This window comes from Bos taurus, chromosome 22 (genome assembly GCF_002263795.3).
Source record: "Bos taurus isolate L1 Dominette 01449 registration number 42190680 breed Hereford chromosome 22, ARS-UCD2.0, whole genome shotgun sequence".
NCBI classification, from domain to species: domain Eukaryota; kingdom Metazoa; phylum Chordata; class Mammalia; order Artiodactyla; family Bovidae; genus Bos; species Bos taurus.
The window spans coordinates 49,346,056-49,365,441 of record NC_037349.1 but is presented as its reverse complement, the minus strand read 5'-3'; the positions used below and the strand labels follow the sequence as shown (position 1 = coordinate 49,365,441).

General features: G+C 41.3%; 1 protein-coding gene across 6 annotated transcripts in view; it reads right to left on the bottom strand.

Annotated features, from left to right (window-relative positions):
• DCAF1 (DDB1 and CUL4 associated factor 1) overlaps positions 1-19,386 on the bottom strand; it is a 93,747-nt gene that overhangs the window by 5,654 nt on the left and 68,707 nt on the right. For 5 of the 6 annotated variants that reach the window (XM_059880160.1, XM_059880161.1, XM_010817839.4 and 2 more), the window contains 8 exons: positions 19,020-19,218; positions 17,485-17,567; positions 16,577-16,661; positions 13,699-13,932; positions 13,073-13,166; positions 12,557-12,661; positions 12,262-12,335; positions 11,721-11,822 (listed from right to left, as the gene is read on the bottom strand). In XM_059880160.1, the coding sequence (XP_059736143.1) occupies positions 11,721-11,822; positions 12,262-12,335; positions 12,557-12,661; positions 13,073-13,166; positions 13,699-13,932; positions 16,577-16,661; positions 17,485-17,567; positions 19,020-19,218 (976 nt within the window). Of the gene's footprint in view, positions 1-11,720; positions 11,823-12,261; positions 12,336-12,556; positions 12,662-13,072; positions 13,167-13,698; positions 13,933-16,576; positions 16,662-17,484; positions 17,568-19,019; positions 19,219-19,386 lie in introns of those variants that run through there. The other variant, XM_059880162.1, reaches the window with a different exon arrangement.

Below are 19,386 nucleotides of genomic sequence, written 5' to 3'. Positions count from 1 at the left end.
ATAGCAGAAAACTAATGAAATGCTCAGCCCTAGGTACCCTGGGCTTTGGAAATGATATACTTTGGCATCTGCCGCATTTCAGTTTTGCACCAAAATCCAAACCGTTTCCCTTCAACCAAGAGGACACAGACACCTCTGCTTTCCGAGGGATGGCAGCTGTTCCCAACATTCAATCACTAATCCTGCTGCTCAAACATCAACTGTGAGCACTGCCCGCAGCTACAGGATGCTAATTCCTGCAGTAATAAAATACAAGATTCACTGAACCGGAGCCTAATGAAAGGCACGACAGAACAAGCCATACACAGCAGAAAAAGTATTTTTAAAACATGGTTGAAAGTGCTGCTTCATGCCAATCACTTAAAACCCAAGCACACAACTCATCCAGCCACTGCTGCTCATGAGCTGTCGTGTGAACCAGGCTCGCATCAGCACAGCGGCTCTGCTCTACGAACCCTGAAAAACTGGACCCACCATTGAGAGACTTTTTGATTTGCTGTTTGGCCACTGATTGAGACTTTTCAACAATTTCTGGCAGCTACATGGGAAAACTTTAAATACCCAGTCCAGTATTCCTGATGCCTGTACAAGTACGTTCCATACCAGAGTTTGTGTGTGTGTGTGTGTGAACAGAACCCAGGACGACCTGCAACCCTTGCTGAACAGCCTCGCCACACATCACCTACATGTGAACAGCTACCCAATGACCATCAGCTCACTTTCTAAATTTTAAATCTGAAATCTGGAGCATGAAACAGAAGCTCACAAGGTCTATTCAAAATGCTGTGGTAAAATCTAATCCTGTGGTTGAACCCAAAAGAGAGCTGAGGAAGCAATTTTAAGAGCATTCTTGCAGGTTTCAGTACCTGTTTTGTAAAATGAGGCCCTCACCTTCGTATGTACAGAACAAAGCTTCCACTAATTGAGTGGCCAAAAAGTGATCCAAAAATTATTACTTAATGAAAGAAGCAACTTGCCAGAATCCTGACTCAACTCCAGCCACATTCAGATCAAAGAGTATTGTTTTAATTCCCTAAAACCTCTCTTTCAGGGCTTAGAAACATGAATTCAGGGCCAGGCTGTTTTAAACTAATAAATTCTACAGAAAGAATTTCAAAGCTCTTCCCTTCTGGGTTCCATCTTAAGTCAATTTCGTGGTTACCCAAAAGCCCCAAACCCCTGCAGATAAACCAACCCGCTCCCCTCTCCTGTTCAGGGAGCAGATCAACTGGTGTGCAATCCCTCAGGTGCCCTCTCCAGCCAAGCATGGGTGTTTCCTGACTCAAGCCTCATGTGAGGAAGAAGCCAGCCTTCCTTCCTGTTCCTGACCTCAGTCCAGCCCAGGTCCTTATTACCACACCGCACCTTTCTCATGCCCACTCCACTCACAACCACCCTCACGTCTGTCTGCACTAGCTTCTCATCTCTGAAGAGATTCGGCTTCCCCAAGGCTAAACTTCTCAATCCACACAGGCTTCAAACTCCTTCCACCTAGACTTTTGAAAAAGGTAACCTGAACCCGCCCTCCTGGCCTCTAGGTCCTCAACTTACTCACTCACCCGCTCTTTCAGCCTTCTATTCCTCTAACACTTGACAGTCCGGCTTCTGCCCACTGCATTCCACAGGAGATGGTATGTGCCCTGGAGCCAGGCTGCCCCGAAGAATCCAAACTACTGGCACTGTGTTGACTGTGGGCGATCAACTTAGCCACACGGTGTTGTTGGGGGCGGGGGGAGCAATATATGTATGTAACCTCCTTGGAAAGCGCCTGGCGTATACTAAGTGGTCGGTAAGCCTGTTGCTCCTATTATAGTAACTAGAATCTTCCTAAAGGAACACAAAAGCCTGAACGGCCAACCACGGGGCTTCTCTACAGTGACTGACCCTGACCAATCCTGGCCTCTGCACTGGGCTGCCAATCTTGACCTCATCCTGACCAGATCTCCGAGGCATAAAGGTTCCTACAACTTTAAGTCAAATCCTGAAACTCTCATTAGATAGCTCTACCCATCTGTACCACAGAAACTTACTTCTAAAACTGAACTCAAAGCACCTTCTAAATCTAGCCCCTTTTCCATACCTCTTCCAGTAACCAGATGAAATCTCAAACAGCTGTCACTCCCCCCTGCACAGCTTAACACCCAGTGAACTACCATTGCCCTCACACAGGGGTGCCCAGCACTTCTCTCGTTGCACTCACCTACTGCATTCTCCCCGCTCCTGTCTACCTCCAGTCTCTCTAAATCTCTGTGGTCTTATCCCTTCCCAGAGTAAAAAACCCAGGAGCGCTCCATAATGCTGCCCAGGCTGCAGAATTACAACAGAAGCAGTGATTACTAAACAACCATTTAATGCCAACTTCCCTAAATACATCTTAATCTCTTGTTACATAACATGATTTAATGACACTAGTGCTTCCTACTCATGTATGGCCATCAGAATGCGTATTTCAGAGAAGTGTGAAAGTTCCTCAAAGTAAACATGCCTAAACTCCACCCAGCGTCCAGGCTGACAGAACCAATCTTTACAAATGAGGCTTCCACAGGAGGATTTGGGAAAGGTGCCCAGGAATTGCGGCGTAACCATAAGGAAGAACCACTTGACAAAATGGATCTAAGTTGACCTCTGGTTCTCGGTCACGCTTTTCTGTAGTAACGGATCCTACCCAAAACCCCTAATGACACAACCAAAAAGGTGAATACAGGCATACCTTGTTTTCCTGCAATTATGCTGTGGTTTCTTCGTGTTTTAAAACAAATTGCTGGTTTGAAGCAACCCTGTGTCAAGCAAATCTATCACCACTATTTTTTTCTAACAGCATTTGCTCACTTCATGTCTCGTGCCACATTTTGTAATTCTCAGAATTTCAAACTTTTTCATTTTTATTATATTGGTTATAGAGATCTGTCATCAGTGATCTCTGATGTTACAACTACGACTCACTGAAGGCTCAGATCATGGTTAGCATTTTTTGCCAATAAAATAAGCTATGTACACTGTTTTTTTAGACACAGTGCACACTATTAATAGACATAGTACAGTGTAAACATAACATTTCTATGTATTGGGAAACCAAAAAACCTCACTTAACTGTGATATTGCACCACTGGCTTTAAGGCAGGAGTATGGACGTGAACCCACAGTGTCTCCACGGTATCCCTCCACAGGTACCAACACCTACCTGCCCGCCTCCTCTCAAGCTGTCTTGCTCTCTAGGACTTAGTATGGGTTTTGAATTAGTGCAGCATTTGTTTCTACACCATTCAACATTCTTCTTAAATAGATGTCTATTTTCAAGAGAAATAGCTTTTAGCCTATACTGCCTTCAAAAATATAACCAATCTCTTAAAAAACCAAATCTCTGGTCCTACTTTTAAAACCGTTTATGTAAAAACTAGGATTGCTTTTTTAAAAATACAGTTAAAACCTAAGCCTACTGTCCTGAAATGGCAACATGTCATATTTGCAAGATTTAAACTCCTGCTTCTACTTCTGACACTTGTTCTTGGTGTTAACAATCTTTAAAAGCTATAGATTCACTTCAGGATCATAAAACGCTTGTGTTTTTCTCTCCTCACCAGCAGAATCTAATTCACCTACATTTGAAATTTCTTAGGGTGGGCGGGGGGAGCTTTTCAGGAACCCCGACCAAGCTTACAGCCCATGTGTAATCAGTAAAGACTCTCCCCACCCGCTTCTAGGCAGTGGGGAGCACGCAGGAGGCGCAGCTCACAGTGTGCCCAGATTCCAGAACAGAGTGGAGAAAAGAAAGCAGTATTCCCTTGTTTTGTTAAAGAAATTTAAGATTAACTATAATTTGTTGAAATGTATTGGCTTTTCAAAATCTAGGAACAAATGACCAATTCTAATGCTTGGTTTTATAATTTTCCTGAAAGCCAACATCAAAGTTGACAGAATCGATTAAAAAAAAAAAAAAAAAAAAAAAAAACCACACATACCAAAATTGGATAATACGAGTTTTAGTAAGTGAGTAGCTTATCTGCTTTCATCAAATGCCTGAAGACTGGCAAACTAGCAGCCTCAGGAATCAAATATTTACATGTTTTAATTCAGCAACACAGTGGTAGAGTTCATCCTTTGTTAATCTCCAAGCTTATTTAAACATAAAGGCAAAAGACAACCATTTTTATGATATGTAAATTACATCAATAAAGCTTTTTCAATCAATAAAAACCATTTGTATAGGCACCTTATGCTGGCCCATCTCAGCACGTGGCAGCTGACCATTCAGGCTTCTAAGTTTATTTTGCTAAAGTGAAAAGGCAAATTCAAAGGTGCCAGTCACAGGTGCCTGCACCCCTGAGCCATGTAAGTCATACCTGGAACATCTGAGAAGACCTAAGAGTAGATATCTGGACTAGGACAAAATTTTGAATAGCAAATGAAAACATGAAAATGAAGTCTCCAGTTTTAAAATCAGATGAAACAAAGGAAAATGAGTTAAAAAAAAAAAAAAATCAACCTGATACATGAAGAGGTGATGAGAAGAAATCTGAACACCTTAAGTGTTCCTCTGTGGTGATCTCTGGCTTCCACACCCTGCCACCTAAGATTCGCTTCTCATCTGTCACTCCACCTCTGCCAGAAGAGTGAGGCCAGTCCCAGTAACAGCCCCCCAGCATCCGCAATACCTAGCTTCTCTTTTCTTGACTGTCTCCTCAAACACAGACACCAGGAATCACCCACCCGAAAGCTCCTAAAGAAGACTGTTGCCCACTGCTTTGTAAACTGCAAGGACGTGGAAGAGCAGGGATAATGGTATTGATAAGTAACTTCAGATAAACCCAGTTTTTGCTGCACATTTACAGTTCAACATGTAAAATTCAGGAAGCTTGAGACAAAACTGCCATCTGTAGTGATCTACAGTGATGGGGTAGTGATGAATGAACAAGAACGTTAGTCTGCAGCCACCTGTACCAACAGGTGTACTAATACACCAACTACAGCTTGACACCACCACCTTCTGTACCTACTCAAGAATAAGCTACATCCTGACCCATGACAGCTGAAGTGGAAAAGAACATGCACCAGGGAAGGTGGTGTCTAAGAAGCAAAAGGCCACAAGAATAAAAGACCAGTCACTATTAAAACCCTGACTCAAAGCAACCACACAACATGTGGAGCATCTAATACCACTTGCAAGCTCTGGTACCAAGAAATACTAGCAACACGTCCAAGTTAAATCCTGCTGCAGTCAAGAAAACACGAAGATCCATGTCACAAATAAACCCAAGGTCTCAAGTATCCATGTGAAGACCTCTCCCTTTCACCCAGATCTCATAACTGAGGTTTAAACACTGTGGGACCCTCTCATCCATGACACCAAGGACAGGCATGAAGCCCAGAAAGCATTACCAGAAACCTTTCTATTATAGGGATTTCCTGGCTACATCTGGTGAAGTGGTTTAAACTCTGGAGCCTAATCGTCCTTTAAAATAAATTCACCATTTAAGAGCCAGAAGCCTGAAGTGGTCACTCCACCTTAACAAGTAAAAAGTTGAACAAATTAAAAAAATCAGTAAGTCTCACATTTGACAAAGAAGTGGGCTGACAGGGCAAACCATTGCCCCTAAAATCGGAGGGACCAACATGCAAATGCAGAGAATTGCAACTTGCCACAGCACAGACCCAGAAACACAAACATCCATAGGAACCAGTGCGAAGGTAGGAAAACCTGAACTAAAAATGACCAGTGGCTGAAGACAGGTCTGAGCAATGAAAGACAGTATATGGGTTTTACCTCCAGAAGCTTGACCTGGTTCTCAGGGTGAATGTTAGAGAAAAATTCCCTTGTGCCTCTGGCAGGGGGAAGGGGAAAAATAACATGAAATGCATCAGAATTCTGTTCTTCCTAAGGAGGGCTGCCCTCAGGAGAAACTATCTAACCAGACCCTGATCTATTGGGGAAAGGGAAATACCCAATTCCAGCCCATTCCAGCCATCTGTACTACTGAAACAAAGCGGAAGAAACAGATGTGTAAAGTTCACCGTACTGAGGTAGAGACTCATTAAAAGACTAGTTATAAGACCATAAACTGCTTTCCTTCCTCCACATATTACCACCACATTACTAAAAGCCAACAACAGTTTTTTTTTATCCAGCACATCATGTCCAACTGTCAAGAAAAATTATTAAGACATACTAAAAGAAAAAAAAAAGTTTAAACAGACAATAAGCATCAGAAACAGCTTCAGATATGGGAGGGATTAATAGACCAGGAATTTAAAACATCTATGGTTAAGAAACTAAGGGTTTGCTAATAGATGAAGTAGACAGCATGCAACAAGAGATGCACAACAGAAGCAGAGAATGGCAATTCTAAGAAAGAACCAAAAAGAAATGCCAGCAATCAAGAACACCGTGACAGAAGTGAAGAATGCCTGTGATGGACTTTATTAGTGGATGGACACTGTTAAGGAAAGAATCTCGGAGCATCAGGATATCTCGATAGACACCACCAAAACTCAAAAGGAAAGAGAACAAAGTGAAAAACGCTGAACAGAATATCCAGTAACAACTGTGGGATAACCAGAAAAGGCATGATGGGGAAACGGTGTCTTTATTTTTCTGGGCTCCAAAATCACTGCGGATGGTGATTGCAGCCATGAAATTAAAAGACTCTTGCTCCTTAGAAGGAAAGTTACGACCAACCTAGATAGCATATTCAAAAGCAGAGACATTACTTTGCCAACAAAGGTCCGTCTCATCAAGGCTATGGTTTTTCCAGTGGTCATGTATGGATGTGAGAGTTGGACTGTGAATAAAGCTGAGCACCGAAGAATCGATGCTTTTGAACTGTGGTGTTGGAGAAGACTCTTGAGAGTCCCTTGGACTGCAAGGAGATCCAACCAGTCCATCCTAAACATCAGTCCTGGGTGTTCATTGGAAGGACTGATGTTGAAGCTGAAACTCCAATACTTTGGCCACCTGATGCGGAGAGCTGACTCATTTGAAAAGACTTTGATGCTGGGAAAGATTGAGGGCAGGAGGAGAAGGGGATGACAGAGGATGAGATGGCTGGATGGCATCACTGACTCAATGGACATGAGTCTGAGTGAACTCTGGGAGTTGGTGATGGACAGGGAGGCCTGGCATATTGTGGTTCATGGGGTCGCAGAGTCGGACACGACTGAGCGACTGAACTGAACTGAACAGGTAATGAGAATTCTAGAAGAAAAAAAGGAACAGAAGAAATGCTTGAAATAATGACTGAAAATGCCCCCAAATTAATGGTGGCCAGAAACCAAACCAAAGATCCAGGAAGCTCTGAAGAGACTAAATGCCCCCAAACCCCACACCTAGTCACATCATTTTTAAATTACAGAAAATCAAAGAAAATATCCTGAAATAAGCCAGAGACAAAAAACACCTTACCTATAAAGGAACAAAAAGTTACATCCCACATCTCCTCAAAAATCATGAAAGCAAGAGTAGAGTGGAAAAGAATATTAAACATGTTTAGAGACCAAAACCACCAACCTATAACTTCGTAACCAATGAAGGTGTGCTTCATAAGTGAAGAGGAGTTACTTTTTCAGATAAACAAAAACTGAGAAATTGTTGCCAGTAAACTTGTTTTGCAATAAATGTTAAAACAAAGTTTTCCGAGAGAAGGACGATTAGGTTAAAAACTCTGGAGGAAGAGCACTGGAGAAGGAATAAGTGAAGGTAGAATAAACAATTTTCGTAATTGATCTTCATTCAAATTAACAGTAATTTGTTCAAAATAGTAATACCAACAATGTATTCAATTATGCATGCTTCTATGTAAGTGAAATGAATGACAGCAATGAAACAAGGGACAGGAGGAAAGAATTAGGACTGTGTGTTTTGTTATCCTAAGTTACTTGTACTATTCATGAAGAGCTACGGTGTTATTTGAAAGTAGACTTGGATTACCTGTAAATATAATCTTACAACCTCTAGGGTAACCACTAAAGAAAATGGAAAAAAAAAAAAAGAAAGTATAACTAACATGCTAATAAAGAAGAGAGGGGAATCCTATGAAATACTCAGTGAAAACCACAAAAAGGAATTCCCTGGCAGTCCAGTGGTTAGGACTCTCTGCTTTCACTGCTGTGAGCTCGACCCCCTGGTTGGGAACCTAGGATTCCACATGCCATGTGAAAACAAAGAAAGGAAAGGAGCAGGGGAGGAGGGAAGGCAGGCAGGCAAGAAAGCTTAGAGTTATCAGAGACAAAGCAAGGCATTATATGGGATGTAATATTTGCACAGCAAAACGCACCATAAACAAAAAGGCAACTTACAGACCCGGAGGAAATATTTGCAAGCAATGTGACCTGTTTCCAAAATATACAAAACAGCTCATACAGCTCAGTATCAAAAAAACAACCCAAGGTGAGCAGAACACCGTAATAGACATTTCTTCAAAGGCATACAGATGGCCAAAAGGCACATAAAAAGATGCTTAACATCACTAATTATTAGAGAAATGCAAACCAAAACTACAATGAGATATCACCTCACACAGCCATCATCAAGAAGTCTACAAATAATAAATGCTAAGTGAGGAGGGTGTGGAGAAAAGGAAACCGTCAACACCGCTGGTAGGAGCGTAAACTGGTGCAGCCACTAGGAAAACAGCATGGAAGTTCCTTTAAAAACGAATAACTGAGTTACCATATGATCTACCTATCCCACTCCTGGGCATATATCCTGAAAAGATGAAAATTCTAATTAAAAAATACATGTGCCCCAGTGTTCACTCATAGCAGCACTATAGCCAAGACATAGAAGCAACCTGTATATACAGTATATATACTCTAATATATAATTATATACTATATAATAAATTATATAAACGATACATATACCACTATATAAACATAAAATATAATACATATACCACTAAACATCACTGAATCACTTTACTGTCCACCTGAAACTAACACAACTTTATGAATCAACTATACTTCAATTAAGAAAAAGAAAACAATCCAAGAACTATATTGCTTTTCACTCAAAAAAAACTTAAACCATACTTTTTGATTATTCAACTAAAGGAATAAAAGTCTAAATTAATATTTTAAGTATATAGTGAGACCACTACATATCTATTAAAAAGGCCAAAATGGAAAACACTAACCATACCTCATACAGGTGAGCACATGGAGCAACAGGAACTCTCATTCACTGAGGGCAGAAATGTAAAATGGTACAGCCGCTTTGGTAGATAGTTTGGAAGTTTTTATAAAACTAAACGTACTTTTATCATACAATCCAGAAACAGCACTCCTTGGTGTTTACACAAAACAGCTGAAAACAGCTGTCTACATAAAACCTGCGCGTGGTGCACAAGGGCTGATTTGTTGCTGCTGTTGAGATGCAGTTATACAAGTGCTCTATTCTGAAGTGCCAAAACTTTACTCAAATTATGCCAGATAGGCTGTGATACCAGACAATGGAATATTATTCAGCATTAAAATGAAATGAGGTACTAAGTCATGAGAAGATATGAAACAAACTTAAGTGCATATTATTCACTGAAAGAAGCCAAGCTGAAAAGGCTACATACTGTATGATTCAACTGTAAGACACTCTGGAAAAGGCAAAGCTATGGAGACAGTAAAAACATCAGTGGTTGTCAGGGGCTGGGGGAAGGAGCGATCAATCAGTGGAGCACAGGATTTTTGGAGCAGTGAAACTACTCTGTACATAGTACAATGGGGACAGCGTCGTTACACCTTCGTTCTAACCACAAAATGTCCTCACCAAGATTGCACCTTAATGTAATCTATGGACTCTGGGTGATACTGATGTGTGGAAGTAGGTTCACCAGCTATAACAAATGTACCACTGTGGTGTGGGATGCTGTTAATGGAGGAGGCTATGCACACAGCAACAGGGTATTTATGGGAAAACTCTGGACCTTCTGCTCAGTTTTGCTGTGAACCCAAAACTGCTCTAAAAACTAAACTCTATCCAAGAAAAAACAAAACTTTTGTACTAAGGATGTCATTTTCAGTAAAGTGCTTTATAAAGTAACATTTCCATGGTATCCAAGAAGGATCCTGACTCTCTTCATCTGTGCGTGAGGAGAGGGGCAGACGGAGCTGGGAAACTGCCCCTATCAGGGCCTCCCGCAGACGGGAGCATTGGTGCCTCTGGGTCAAGAAGCAAGGCCTGCAGAAGGCTCTGCCCTGATCCCACAGTGACCGCTAACCCCAACACATGCAAGTCTCCTTCTCCTCGCTCTGCTCAGAAACACGCTTCTTGAGATTATGAATTACCTCTAAGCTCTAATAAAACGTATACTTAGCCAAGTTGGAACATTCTACCAGAGACAGTGGAGACTAGACAGCACACACAGAAGACTGTAAGGTAAGTCTGTTTGAGCTTGTTGACCCCAGGTGACAAGGTTTACTCAAGAGGTTCATAACCTATAAAGCCCAATAGTGGAACACACACCTAAATCTCAAACTGGCACAACAAATCACCCTTGCTTAGTCAGTACTAAGCCCTGTCAGAAAAAAACACATGTAGTATCAGACTTGCATCAAAAAAAAAAAAAAAAAAACAACTCTTAAAATTACCACTTTCAAAAATTTTACTCTTAAAAATTATTTTAAATCTGAAGTACAAGCTGCTGGGGAAGGATGCCAACAGAAAGCTATTCCATGAGCCCTAAGCTCATTGAGTGGGATTTACCAAAGAACCAGGAGGGAGGGATGAGGACGAGAGCAAGGGCAGAGCAAACAGAAAGAAGTGTGTGTCCTCTTGTCCTGTGGTGGCCTCTGCCCTCACTCGGGGCACCTGTGTGGCCTTTAAAGAGGATACAGAGCACCAAGACCAAACACCACCACAGTGGAAGAAAAATCGGAAATGAATCCAAGATCTGGAAAAAAGACATTTTATCTATTTTATTATCTACAACAAGAAAGTAAAACTCCACTCATTTTCAACTTTATATCACTCAGCAATAAATATTTTTCAGATTTGTCTGAAGAATCAGGCCAGGAAAAAGAATGTAGTATGAGCCTAGTAGACAGGAAAGAGCTGCTGAAAGTCAGTAGTTTGAGAAACTCTTCTTAAATGGCATCAACTGACAGTCCGCACAGGTAAGCACCCAGCATAACATGACCATAAATTAAAATCCCTATAGAAAAGGAAAAGCTACGATTCTGTGCAACATGATACCATCTACCCACATTTTACACGTTTAATTTCTCAAAAACATCACTATTTCCTATCTGCAAGCTCCTTTTAAACTCTGAAAACAGGTTATGGCATAGAACTGAGAAAATGCAAACCAGAACTTTACAGAGGTTAAGCCATTTCCGCGATACAGCTCAGCAGAGTGACGTTTTTGTTGTGTACTGACACTGAGGAAATGGGGGCCTGCCAATACTGAAGCCAGACAAGGCACTGGTTCTGATGGTGAGTTCCAGGAAATCTCTAAAACAAAATCAGAGGTTGCTGACCTGCAAATTAATCTATAAAGGGAACTCACAGGACCATCAGGTATTGGTTAAAGTCTTATAATAACAAAAATCTGCTTTCTTCTGAAGAGTTTCAGTGATCAACACATGAAAGCCCTTGAGAATATGCCAAGAGGTTGCAGACACACCTATAGCAAAAATCTTTAAAAATAAATAAAGAAAAAACCCTAGAGCTAAAAGCAGAAGTGCATAGTATCTATAAGCAATTTTCAGCAGAAAGAAATCTGAAAGGCACTGACCTGGTCCTCCTCCTCGTCCTCGTCCTCCGCCAGACGCTGCCTGCCCACTTCATACAGCCTGCACACGGTGTCCATGTTCAGCGCGTCCATACTGCCTTGGTTCTGAAACGGGACACCCGGTCCACAAAGAGAAATTAGTTTTCAGAAGGCCCACAGCCACATCTCAGCTATGACAGACCCTCAGAGAAGGAAAGAAAAACATGAAGAAAAGGGCTGGGCAGCAAAGGAGAGGCCACCATCCCTGCAACAACTTCTGTTCCAAGGATGCTCAAGCAAGAGAGCAACTGCTCTGAGAAAGGTCTGACAGTGAGTCCAAGATAAGCGGAGACGGGACAGTCCACAATGCTCTGTATCAGAATTTCCCTATTACTTCTCTTAGACTGTGTATCTCCCCGTCAAACAAATAGATTATCACAGTCTATCACCATGAATGCATCAGCTTTAAAACACATCTTATATCAGACAAAATGCCTGGAGTATAAGTTGAAGATGATCTTAAATATCAGAATAAAACACTGAGATTTCTTCTAGCTCCCTTTACCTCGATGACAGCAAGATAGCAGTCTTTGGTGTCTGTACACAGGTCAAAAATGTTCCTTTTCACGTCAATTGTTGCTGGAAAACAGAATGTGACAACACTTAGGATTGGACTACTGCTGTGCTTGTAAAACCAGTCTTTCTGTTTAAGGAATTCAAGGTGACTGTTCATAAATATTTCCATAACTCATCTGCTTTTCAAAAGCAGAAAAATTATAATTCTCTTAGAAAATGGAGGATCTTAAATAAGGAACACCAATACAAGGCAAAATCATCAATGCCTGACACTTCACACTTACCTATAGGTTTGTAGTCAGTCGCATTAAATGTTCGGAAGGATGATCCAAAAGGGCTTTTCATCCTCTCTTCCAATAGGTCATCTTCATCATCTGCCTGCAACATAGCTAGTTGGGAGGGGAAGTGGGACAGGGGAGCAAAACACTATTAGAATCAGAAACATCCCCTATTCACAAATGAGAAAATATCAATGGACAACCAAGACTTCAGAGCATCCTTCAGAAGCATACTATGCTTCAGAGCATAGTAAATTTCTCTCAAAGCATCTTCATTGCATATCCAAACAACATCCTCAACCTCTCATCTAGATTCCAAGAACTGTTACAGCTGAAGGTGCACAAAAATTGCAAGACAGATAATATTTTTCTGTAAGTTCATAATGATACACATGGGTTAATTAGTCATAAAATTTCTTTGTATACAAGATTTTATCATCAAAGCCAGTAGCCTTTCACAACAAATCAACATTATTCTCATCAACAAATTTTTTCACCATCTGTACTACTAAAGCTTATTACCTCCATACATCACTGTCCCCGTGTGGTTGAACACCACGCGACACTGATCGAGAGCAGGAACTGTGTGTAAAAGATGGAAGGTTCGAAGGTCCCACTAGGAGGGGAGTGGTCAAGGAAAACTATTTTTCCCAAAACTTCTTATCTAGTTTCATGAGGGAAATTCTGAAATATTCTTTTTCTCCTCCGTCTAGGTATTAACACTTTAAAAATCAATGAGATCAAGGTAAAACAAAAGCACACAGAATGTCTATTTCTGAAGAATGGCCTGAACATCTCCTATGATAGCCTCAGGAGTTCCCTTTCTCCCGGTAATAGCACTTCACTTGACTCTTCTGACTAGCATCCTTCCAGAGAGAGAGAAAACTCAACCTGACACCAGGGGAAGAGGGAGGCAGTAATCTGGTCACTCTTCCCAATAAAAAAAAAAAAAGCCAGTTAAAAGTCATCAATAATTACCAATATCAGTAAGAATCCACTAGAGATTCAATAATACCTCAAACCAAAGGGAAAAATCAGGTTATTTACCTGTATGGGCACTTCAACCAGGTATTGGTAGGAAGATAAAATTATTTCTGCATTACAAGCTAGATAAGAAATGGCAACACAGGCAGGGGTGCAAAGGATACAATCTCAGTATTAATGATGACCTCCAGCCCGTTCGGATGGAAGACGCCACTGATGTTCATGTTGAACTTGTCGAACTTGTGGATGGCCTGTGCAGAGCGGACATCCCACAGGACGCCATCATTTAAGACAAGATCGTCTGTAGGATTAAAGGTGGCGCAGTTCCTCTTGTAGTTGTTGGCAAGATCTGGGTTAAACAGAGTCAACAGCTTGTTGCCAGTCTGAATATCATAAATCTTTAGAGAAGAAGGGGTGGGAAGAGAAAAATCAGACCAATCCGTCCACTGACAAATTCAAACAGACGCTGCATAAAATAGCTCCCCCACACTTTTCAAAAGCCCATCAAAATCATAAAAGCCCTAATATTGAAAATAGCTAAAAAATAGGAAGACCACACCCATCTAAGCAAAGTTTATATGCTTTGAGTCCCATTTCAGGTTTTTTGAGAAGTCTCTTTCCCACAGGTAAGAAAATGAGAAGTAAAATGGCAACAGGGGTAAGAAAACTCTCTTCTTCTCCATCCCCCTTTCAAGAAAAAGAAAACGTTTCTAAGATTGAAACTGAGAAACTCTCCATGTGGACTAACCAACATTACTCAGAGAATACTCTTATATAGGTTACTTTTTGGAGAACGGTATCAATGAAATACCCTTTTCTCCTTAAAATCTCCCAATATACTCTTTTAGTGCCCTACCACACTAAAAGTTCCAAAGTTGACAATGTGCAACCCATACAGAGACCAGCTCTTTCCCATCAGCTTACAGACATGCTGTAATATTTCCAGTCTTTAAAAAAAAAAACACCTCTTTTAACAGAGCAACAAATAAGGAGACACCACAAGGAAACGAACAAATCCAGATCATGGGACAAGACAACTAGCCTGGTCTCTTCAAAAGTCAATGTCATGAAAACTGGAGAAATGGTTCTTGGCTCTAAAACATTAGTGAGACACAACAACCAAATGCAATATGTGAATCTTGGCTGGATCCTGGTTCAAAAAACAAAAACAAAAACATTTGAAACCAAACACATCAGGAACAATCGGGAAAACTGAGTATGGGATGAAAATTAGATGGCATTTGGGAATTACTGTAAATTTTCTTATATTTAATAATGAGTGTGATTATGTAATAAAATGTCATTAATGCTAGGATATACACGCTATAAGATATGAGATAAAATGTCACAGTGTTTGCAACTTACTTTCAATGATTCAGAAAAACACACACATTTACACAGAAAATATGGCAAAATACTAAACTCATTAATCTAGGTGGCAGTTACCGGTACTACTGCTTCAACTTGTCTATGTATTTTAAAACTTTCCAATTTAGCTTGGGAGAAACCCTCCCTTCACCACTCCATACCACCACCCCACCGCAAGCTACTACCCTCACATCCCTGTTTTTCAGCAAACCTGTTTTTCTAGCTCTTTCCTCATGCTCTCCTGTGAACCCACTGTAATCAGATTTTCACCACAGTGCACAGAACTAGCTCCTGACATGGTTAACAATGACCTCCACATAGTTACTCAAAGATCATGTCTCAATTCTTTCTTTTTTTGTCATACCACATTGCTTATGGGATCTTAGTTCCCCAACCAGGGACTGAACCCAGGCTCTGGGCAGTGAAAGCCTTGAGTCTTAACCACTGGACCAACAAGAAATTCCCTCCATTCTCATGTTATGCAACTTATCGGCAGTTTCTAACCCAGACCATCAATCCTTCCTCTAGAGTTTTCCCTTGCCTTCAATGGCATGTCTTTTTCCTGAGGCCTCCTGCTACCTAACTGGCCACCCTTTTTGTCCTCCTTCCCGAATTCCTCCTTACACTGCAACTTCTTAATACTGGCCCAAGCCAGGACTCTGTCCTCACACTTCTCTTCTCCAGCCTCCTTAATGATCTCATCCAAGATCATGGTTCATGCTATCAATACGTAGACAACGCCCACATTTGTATCTCCTATCCCAGACTTTTCTCCTGAACCCCCAATTAGTAATATTCCTTATTTGAATGTCTAAGAGAATCACAAACTCCATGTATCAAAAGCCCAGGGCCCAGCTGTGTCACTTCTCATTGCCTCCCATGCCCACCCAAGCCCAGCTCCACTGCAGCTCTCACATTAGCTGGCACAACACCCTCCTAACTGGAAAGCCTCCTCTTGCTTCTCTCACAGAAACTAGACTCACACTTTAGGAATTTTACATCCAATCACATGCCTTCTTAGTCACCCTCCAGTGTCCATCTCATACACAGGAAAAGCCAAAGGTCTGAAACAACACACTGCTACAAGAGGCTACAGGGTATGCCCCCACTAATTTCGGTTATCACCCCCTCCTTCTCCTTCCCACCTCCCAGGTATGGGCTTTTCCCTTGCCATTCTGCATCTCAGATCACTTTCCCCAAGGTATCTGCATGATGCCCATGTTTCCTTCAAGACGTTGCTTAAACATTATCCAATCACTGACACTTATTTCCTAGATGAAAAAGAAGGCCCCCACACCACCACCAAGCATTTGCTATCTCTTACCCTGCTCTCTTTCCCTTGGTAGCACTCACCACCTAACATACCATATATTTGCTTCTTTTTGTTTATTGTCTCCCCATATGGATCCACCAAGACAGGAACTTTACTTCACAGTGTTTCAAGGTATCTTTTGTGCTAATGAAACAGTTCTCAAACTGTAAGATTGTTCGGTCTTTTTACATTTTTCCCATATAGCTGAAACTACTTCATTACAATTCTAGATTTTATCTGGAAAGAATCATCACTGAGTAATTTCTGGTTGCCCACAGGACTTAAGTAATCAGACTCAGTCCAAAAAGTTTCAGTATAAACAGACAAATCACCCTGAAAAATGTGGATTCTTAAATACTTACATGGGCGATGTCTCCCTTCGTGCCTATGACCCGGTCCTGAGAATGCTTACTGAACTCAACATAATGATCTTCTGTAAAGGAATGCCTACGAACAAACAACAGAAGTACTGATGTAACTGATCTTCAGGACATAATTATTTAACTGACTAAAAAGAAAGTGATTCTCAGCCCCTTGCCTGACTATACTCACCTTAAGATTCTCAGCTCCCAAAGAGGAAAAAATTGTAAGATTAAAAAGAAAATTCTCTCCATCAATTTGTCTAAGAAGATTCAAAATAAATGAATGGGAACTACTTGGTTAAAACAATGGCTAACAGGGTACATATGCCTCTGAAATATGCCCCAGCAAAGAGCGCCACCGGAGAAGGCAATGGCACCCCACTCCAGTACTCTTGCCTGGAAAATCCCATGGATGGAAGAGCCTGGTAGGCTACAGTCCATGGGGTCGCTAAGAGTCGGACACAACCCAGCGACTTCACTTTCCCTTTCCACTTTCATGCATTGGAGAAGGAAATGGCACCCCACTCCAGTGCTCTTGCCATGAGAATCCCAGGGACGGGGGAGCCTGGTGGGCTGCCATCTATGGGGTCGCACAGAGTCGGACACGACTGAAGCGACTTAGCAGCAGCAGCAGCAGCAAAGAGCGCCACTATGATAAAATAGAAAGATGTGCCATTCTGGATCAGTGAAGGGTCTGCTGTCTGATGGGAATGTATAAACTTGGGTAAGAATACCCAGGAACCAAGAAAAAAAAAATCTTATTAACCATGTACCACAGATAAGGAAGAGAGAAGTCAGCAATAAAACTTACAGCATTCTTCTCTTGCCCCAAAATGCAGAGTCAAAGAATCAGATGAAGGGGATAAATTGTAAAACAGAGACACTGAATTATAAAAGTAGATACATACTTCATATCAAATACTGATTTCATTCCCCACAGTGCAGACAGAGGCTGGCTCCAGGTAGCTGATGTCAGCAGCAAGGATCCATCCTAAAAGAAGATGGGAAGCCCAAGGTGGCTAATCATGTGTTTACATAAATGCCATCTTTCATTAGCATTCTAAAATATAACATATATTGTTGGATTATAAAGAAAACAGAAAAACTTTTAGGAATCAAGAAATGGTCAGAAGCTGCTAAGATTTAATCAATATGCACCTCCTATGTCACAAAAAATCACTAAATTTGAGAATATTTAATCCTCCTGAACTAGTAACATGAAATACAATAGTTTCAAGGGTGTGGTGGGTGGGGGATGATGAGACTTAAATGTCAAACATGGTTTCTCCTTTCTTAATATTTGGCCTTATTTCTCCATCTCCCTCATCTGAAGTATCAGTAAACTGAAAACAGCTGTTAGACTCTGTAGCTAAGGATTCTTACAAGATTTTTCAAAGAGAAAGCCCAATAAAAGATCAACTTGCTTTATTTTTCTTCCCAGCTCATCACCAAATTAATCTATATTCCTCACGATTCCCACATTATAATTTTTTCAAACTTTTTGTTTTGTATTGGGGTATAGCCAATTACCAATGTTGTTACAGTTTCAGGTGAACAGCGAAGGGATTCAGCCATACACATACGTGTATCCCCTTTCCCCCAAACTCCCCACCCATCCAGGCTGCCACATAACATGGAGCAGAGTTTCATGTGCTATACAGTGGGTCCTTGTTGGTTATGCATTTTAAATATAGCAACCTCCTTCACTTTAAATTGAGGAAAATTATCCTTGTCATCTTAACAGTCTTGACTTGTAGAAACAGCAAAAGCATTGATTTCATCCACAGAACAGTACTAATAACACAGTTATATTTACAGTGGATAACCAACAAGGTCATACTGTATAGCACAGGGAACTCTGCTCCATGTATATGTGGCAGCCTGGACGGGAGGGGAGTTTAGGGGACAATGGAAGCATGTATACGTATGGCTGAGTCCCTCTGCTGTCCACCTGAAACGATCACAGCATTGCTTATCAGCTACACTCCAATATAAAGAATTAAAATAAATAGTACTACTAGACTATGACCTACCACTGGGATCATACAATACTTGTTTTCCTAAAAATTCACAGTACTTACAGATTTCCTTCCAACACAAAAACTTCTGTGGTCATAGCTGATAGATAATCTCAAGTTTCTAAATAAAGCACATTAAAAATCTGTCCATCTATCTTTAGGTCTGGAAAACATAAGGGCCAGATACCAGACAGTCCATACTGTAGGTTTTGCAGGCCACATGGTCTGTGCTGCATGCAACCACAATACTCAACTCTGCCGCTGTAGCACAGAGCAGCCAGGACATAATACATAAACATATGAGTATGGCTGTGTTCCAAACAAACTTTACACACAAACACGGGAAACCGGTCAGCCCACACACCTGCAGTTCACCAACCTATCCTAGAAGCATGACTGAGCACAACCTAGGAAGGGAGCTTTACCCTGGAGGGCTCCAGGTGTGTGATGGCTGAGTTGTGACAGTTGTAGCTGGCCTCCTCCTGTCCACTGAACACGTTGTAGAGCTTCAACTGCCCGGTGCAGGTGCCCAGCATCAGGAAGCGCTCTCGTGCGGAGAACGCACAGCAGGTGAGGCCACTCTCATCCTCGTTGGCTTCCCGGAACACTGAAATAGGACGGAACCTGAACAAACAAGAGAGAGTCAGAGACAAAGAACATGCAGAGACTCGGAAAAACAAAAGTTTGTTAGAAAGACAGAAAGAAAAACAGCCTTTCTGTTTCAAGTGGGTTCTTCCAAATTATCAGTGACCGTCAGTGGTTCATCTTCATTTTACAAGAGAGAACTGGACC